General features: G+C 32.3%; 1 protein-coding gene across 3 annotated transcripts in view; it reads right to left on the reverse strand.

Moving 5' to 3' along the window:
* Positions 1–541: 541 nt before the first annotated feature.
* The window catches only part of LOC106878768 (irregular chiasm C-roughest protein), a 177,553-nt gene continuing 170,803 nt past the window's right edge, over positions 542–7,291 (reverse strand). For 2 of the 3 annotated variants that reach the window (XM_014928093.2, XM_052967827.1), the window contains exon 14: positions 542–2,050. In XM_014928093.2, coding sequence (XP_014783579.1) covers positions 1,924–2,050 — 127 coding nt within the window. In that variant the 3' untranslated portion in view covers positions 542–1,923. The remainder of the gene's footprint in view (positions 2,051–7,291) is intronic. The other variant, XR_001410547.2, reaches the window with a different exon arrangement.

Consider the following 7,291-nt stretch of genomic DNA (forward strand, 5'->3'; position numbering starts at 1 on the left):
TATATATATATATATATATATATATATATATATATATTATTATTAATTTCTATTAATAATTTTCTATCTATTCTGAATTTTCTTTCAAAATGCTCAACTATGTTCTTTAAATGTTGTTCAAGTCTGTTTTCATATATATTATGTTTCTTTCAATATACATCATATACTAACTGGTATATGTGTGTGCCAGTCTGCAAATGTGATTGTATAGTGCAACTGTATGCAAATTTTATAGGCACATCTATCACACATATTATCATCTTAGTCTAATCTTATTCTTCATATGTGTGTATGTGTAATAAGTCAACAGACTAAAATTTTCAATGTATGTAAAGTGGTGCACATAGGCACCAATTTGAAAGAGAAAAATAGGGCAAAAGGCCTCAGATAATAGTGACCTTATTACTTTTGTGTCAGATTGGTTCTTATAATGATTGAAATAATTTTCATTAGATTTCATAAGTTAAACTGCTTTATGTTTACTTAATAAAATAAATTACTGATAATCACAGTAGCTAAAGGGAAGCAAAGGAAGAAAACGAATTAAGTAATTCTTGTTATTCATTGAATAAAAGTAGCTACTGCATAAACAAAAGGTTGCTAGTTTAACAAAATAAAATTGAAAAGAAATACAAAATAAATAAAAAGAAAAACCAATGTGAACAGTTTCATTTCAGTACTACAGCTTCCAGAAAAAAGTACTGAATGAAAACAAATATACATTACATAAAACACTTGATTTTTTTTTAAAAACTCACCTTTTGATGTACCTACTGTGTGTGTGTGTGTGTGTGAGTGCGCGTGTGTGTGTAAACTTATATATCTGCTCATCTACCTATCTATCTATGGTATCTTTTCCTTTTGTAGCTGCCATCTTAGCACAGGGAAAAAGTTCTTCAAGTGCTCCTGGATTAACTGAGAGAAAAAAATATTGTCCCTCATGTAGATCTGGAATAAAATTTTCACTGAAATTTTTTTTCCACAAGTCGTTCACATATTCATTTTGATTATGTTGAAAATTGCAGGTCAGGTTTAAAAAAACTCAACAAAATAAATGACAAACACTGCTGTATGTGTATCTGTGTGTATATGTATGAACATAACTGTGTCTGTGTACACACACACACACACACATGCATGTACGTACATATGTGTGTATGTATAAAATGTATATACATGTGCATATCTACATATATACATGTCTTTTATATGTATGTGCCAGCATATAAAGGCACATATGTATGTGTATATGTATGTATTTATATGTGTATGAATGTAATTATGTGTATGTATGTATGTATATATATATATATATATATATATATATATATATATATATAATTTAGAACACAAATAGTTTGATGAGGTGATCAATAATGTGTCTTCAATTTCCCAGTGGGAGATGAAATGTCTTTGTAACTGATGGGATCCCTATTTCTCCCCAATTTCATACTGCTTTTGGGATCTTTTATTTATTTTTTTTTTTTGAAGACATATTATAATTGAAAGGACATGTTTTGTTTTTCTTGTCGTAACAAATATTTTACATATTCATATATTTAATTAGCCAGCAGAGCGAAAAAAAAAAAAATTTTGAAAATTAATGAAAATTGGTGGGAAGGGTGGGAAATGAAAAATAATAATAATTGCTTTTTAAAGAAATTCCTTTTGATGAATTTTATATATATATTTTTTTTTCTTTCAAATGTTTCTAATATTTTATTGTTTTCTGATCTCTCCTTTAACATTTTATAATTTTTTTTTTCTCAGGAAGAATTTTTTTTTTTTTAATTTCTATATTTTGTTTTGTAACACATTTTCACCAAACATTTGCACAATTTGTTTTGATTTGTCTATGTGTGGCTTAGTTTGGTTGTATTTTAACATTTTACTTTCAAATTTTTTTATCACATCATATAGAATTTATACATTTGTTGCAAACTTGGTGTTAGACAGATCCGCTGGAGGTAATCGCAGCATTGAATAGGTATCGCTGATATCAGATTTAAAGCTCCTTGGCACAAAAGTCCGATTGTAGTTAGATTCATATCTGCAATGTAAGAAATTGCAAAGTCTGAATTTTAGGATAAATCATGATTATATCTATGTGTATACATGCTTCTTTGAATGTACATGTTTCATCGTTTAACGTCCGCTTTCCATGCTAGCATGGGTTTATATATATTTATACGTATACAAATAAAGTATGATATGTTTTAAAACAAAAAGAAACAAAACAATTGTTATCAGATTTGGTGTAATACATAAAGCCTTCAATTTGTGTAATGTGGGGTAAGAGAAATTATATAAACTTGTGGTGAGGAGGAATATATAAATTAATGTATTCATCCAGCAATATCATGCTGAGATGACTGCATCAACTGGCATCAATAGCTGTCTCAAAGTGAGGTCATCTGTATGAAATATTTCAGTTGTAAAGCTGTGTATTCTTAAAACACACACATATAATTTATATATTTAGAGGCAGAGGGCGACTATTATTTGGAGCACATGGTATATTACTGATTGTAATTTTATGTTGAAATTTTTTTGCTGCCACCAATTTAAATATTTTTACATATTCTATTTGTCAATGTGTGAAGAGAATTAACATTTTTCATTAATTTATTTGAATGTATTTCTCTAATTTTCATCTGTTATAAGCATCAAATTCTATTTGTGTGTTTAGCATTTTCTGTATTTGAATATTGAGTTGAGATAGCAAGTCTTGAAATTTAAGAAAATGAAAAAGATGCATGCTTGAACAATCAATTTCAACTGATACTTTTGATATCAACCTATCTGGGACCACTTATGGGTTTATAGTATAAAACACCTTGTTCCAAAGTATTCAGGTGTAAACTAAAATGTTCCATAATAATTTTATGTCTAAGTTTTGGTTAAGTTCCAAACATTAGATTAATATATATCTATAAATGGAAAAATTTAGTAAATCTCTTCAATTTTTATGTTAAAAATGAATTGAAACCTGTATGCAAAATATTTAATCAAAAATATGGTCACAAAATGGTTTAAAATTGTTTGAATACACATATAAACAGAATATTGAATGAGCATGCTTATATATACACATATATATACATGTGTGTACACAGACATCATCATTGTTTGAATGTCAACTTTCCGATGTTTGCATATGTAGGATAGAGTTTATTAAGGTAGATTTTCTACAACTGGATGTTCTTTCTGTCACCAATCCTTACCTGTTTATAAGCAAGTTAATAATTCCTGACTGGCCAGACAAGTTTTCAAAGAATATTGGAAATAAATGACATTCTTATATGACAGTAACATTTGTTTACAGTTGTCGTATGAAGTCGAGACAAGTAGACACGAATAAACACATGTGCACGCACGCACACACACACACACACACACACGTGTGTGTGTGTGTACATATGTGAGTGTGTGTTTGCTCTTATTTGTATTTGTTTTTTTGTGTTAAGACAAACATGTTTTAATATTCTATGTCTTTGCTTAAGGTGGCAAGTTGGCTGAATCATTAGCACATTGGGCAAAATGCTTAGCTTCTGTCTAATAAAAAACCTTTGGTTCAAAATGTCTGTATTAACTCTTTCCAAATATATAAAAGCTAATGTCTTGATACAGAACAGAACTGGAAAGAAGAAAGTCCTTTGCGACTTCTTACTGCAGCTGGATAGTCATCCTACAGGCTAAATCTGCTCTTCATTTATTCAAGCTTCATTCTAATAAGGAATAATTCGACAACTGATGCCTCATCACACATATGGCTAAACCTGATGTACTTACTTTTCTCATTTTTTAAGCTCTCATAGAAATTAATTGTCAATTTTTTTGGGAAATGCAAATTATTATAATTTCTTGATATATAATAAGCAATTAGTTGGGCATTCTATGGAAACCTTTTTTCTGGTAATCTATATAAGTGAATAGATAAATGTTTGGCAAGAATTGTTGTCTTTCTGCTTTGGCTGATCTTCATCTGACACAATGACACAACAATTGCTCAAGCCACATTATTTGCTTCATTGGCAAAATCTGACAGAAGAATATGTTATACTGATACACAGCTCAAGGCACTTTTGCCACAGCTATACAAACATTTCTAATTGTTTGCTGCCATGGCAATAGCATCATGAAAAGCAAAATAGCTGCGTAAGTTTTCTAATCACATTCTTGAAACTATTATTACTTCAATTTTTGAGAAACAGGCACCTTCAAAACCATATTCTCTGCCTTCAATTAACAGAGCTTAAAGTGGTGTCTTGACAGTCAAAGTGGATTCAATAGAATTGATTATACCTTGACGGGCCAAAGCTTGTGACCCTGTTAGAACTTGTTTGCAGAATTAATACAGTGATAGAATTAATACCTTATGGTAACTAGTTACATCCCTTTATATTCTGAATTCTAATCTTTCCGGAGTCAATATCAGACCAAGTATTGAGATTGATAGCATTGGCTCTTCTTTTGAACCTCCAAAATTTATGACCTTGTAGCCATGTTACAAGTCTTTCCTCTGCCTAAATAACAATGGTGAAGGAAGTTGTATTGTGGATTAAAAGGGTTGGGGATATGTCTTTTCATCTCTGGCAAAGTCCTCATCTGCCATTTCAGACAGGTAAAAAAAGGTGCAGAAGGAGGTGCTAACATTCAGTATATGTTTTATGAAAGGTGGGCAAGATTGTAGTTAAATGGGTCTCTTTTGATTATGTGACTGAAAGCAGGAGACAAGAAGTTTTCATGTTAAATGTTTTTTTCCCCAAACTATTTTGTACTCTACATACAAGTCAAGTATTCTGATTTCTGACATCATAATCCATTTGATATGATAGCATGAGAGACAAAGCTGATTATTGTTATGAAAATATTCAATTATTTTACTTTTACAACTTTGACATTGAATATTTGCAGCATTGTAGCAATTACATTTGCTTAAGTTTTGCAATAACGCATGGCAACCATAGTCTGTGTCTGGATTTAGCAGTTTTTAAACATTTTCGTGACAATATGTTCAAAGTTACAGAATTTAATGCAGCAGAGTAATCTAGGACTTGGTGTGAAGTTTTCTGCCAAACTATACTTCATAGGCTTTTTTTTTTTTTTCCTACTGAGGTCAGAGTGGTGGATAAAATTTATAAAACAAGTTTCCTTATTGACCTGTTATGTTTGATTGACACATGAACAGAAAATAAAGGAGCATAAAAGTTGACAAACTATCACAAGTAGAAAATAATAAGGATGTGGAAAATGAAGGTAAGCTATCATGATGGCATGGGCGGCTGGATAAATTGACCAGGGCTGGTGAGCTGAGAAACTGCACCACACTCTGATTTAGCATGGTTTCTATGGCTGGATGGCCTTCCTAATGACAATCACTCCAAGAATGTAAAGGGTGCTTTTACAAGACACTGGCATGGGTGCCATTTGCATGACACCAGTACTGTCACAACTATGGTTTCACTTGGCCTGATGGGTCTTCTTCTCCAGCACAACATATTGCCAAAGATCTCAGTTGTTTGTCACTGCCTTTGCAAGGCCAAACACTTGAAAGGTGCTTTTTATGTGCCACCAGCATGGGTGCCAGTTATGTGACACTGACAATGACCACAACTATGATTTCACTTGGCTTGACAGGTCTTCTCTGTGAGACCCAACTTTGAAGATCATGCTTAACCACCTAATCCCATGTCACCCTGGATCTCAAGGTGACTCAGGTGGGGTGAGAAGCTGCTGCCTGGCCTGGATCATGATTCTCATAAGTCTGATTTCCTTCCTCACCAATATGAAAGTCACTTGAAATTATACATCCCAAACATGCCATTAGCAGTTTGCATGTCAGAGTGGAAGGGGCCCATATCCTCCTGATAGCTTGTGTACAACTGTCAAGTATATTTCAAATATAGTTTGCACCAGCAATCTTTCTGATGAGTCTTCTTCACAACCAGCAACTTTTCAGTTTGGTTCACCTCTTGCATTTCCTTCAAGAAATCCTTCATGTCACCACTGTAAATTTCATGGTTTCCAACGAAGGCAAAATGATGTTTTGATTTTGAAGCCTTTTAAGAATTTCTCTTCTGGTCCTCTATGATTTACCTTAGGAGGACTTCTTTGCTCAGGAACTTTATTTTGGTTTTTAGCGCTATCCCTGGCAATTTTCACTCTCTGAAGACATGCGTAGGCTTGCAAGGAATGAAGCCAGTATGCTCTGATGGATGTGTAATGTCAGTGTGCATACATGACAGAGTGTAAGTACCTTGAGAGAAAAGTTGAACCTAAGAAGCATCAGTTGTGGTGTACAAGAGAGACGATTGCGCTGGTATGGTCATGTGGCGAGAATGGATGAGGATAGCTGTGTGAAAAAGTGTCACACCCTAGCGGTCGAGGGAACCTGTGAAAGAGGTAGACCCAGAAAGACCTGGGATGAGGTGGTGAAGCACGACCTTCGAACATTATTTTTTCTTTTTTAAAACAGCGTTTCTTGTTTACGTACATTACAGTTTCATATCATTTTGGTCTCTTTTGTACACACCAGATGGAGTTTCTAATGCTCAGTTACTCTTTCATACAAATTGGAGAAATACATCAAACAACTTATACTCAATTCATTTTCTTTTTCTTTTCAAAAGTATTTGGCTGAAAATATATGGAATTAAGCTACAGGATATTGTGTCAGGGCTAAATTTTTAGCGCATTCATCTCTTAAGATATGATGGAATTAATTGTTCCTTACTGAGCTAAACAATCTTTATAGTAAAGCAGATTATGTTTCAGATGCAAAATAGATTTTCATTGCTGTTTGAAATGAGTGATAGATTTGGTTGTAGATATTCTGTAACAGAATTTTTGAAAAAAATGTTAATAAATAACTGAAAGAGAACACATCCAGAATTGTCATCCTCAGCAAAATAGACAAGGAATAAAATTGGAATAGTCCTGATGTATTCACATTAATTTTGGTTTATAGTTCAAAATTTTCATAGAAACTTTATGTATGTTTACATATTGTAAGAAGGATAGCATATTTGATTATCTTTGAAAATTCTGTAACTTTGAACATATTGTCACGAAAATGTTTAAAAACTGCTAAATCCAGACACAGATTATGGTTGCCATGCGTTATTGCAAAACTTAAGCAAATGTAATTGCTACAATGCTGCAAATATTCAATGTCAAAGTTGTAAAAGTAAAATAATTGAATATTTTCATAACAATAATCAGCTTTGTCTCTCATACTATCATATCAAATGGATTATGATGTCAGAAATCAGAATACTTGACTTGTATG

The sequence above is a fragment of the Octopus bimaculoides genome, chromosome 5, assembly GCF_001194135.2.
Source record: "Octopus bimaculoides isolate UCB-OBI-ISO-001 chromosome 5, ASM119413v2, whole genome shotgun sequence".
In the NCBI taxonomy this organism is placed as follows: Eukaryota; Metazoa; Mollusca; class Cephalopoda; order Octopoda; family Octopodidae; genus Octopus; species Octopus bimaculoides.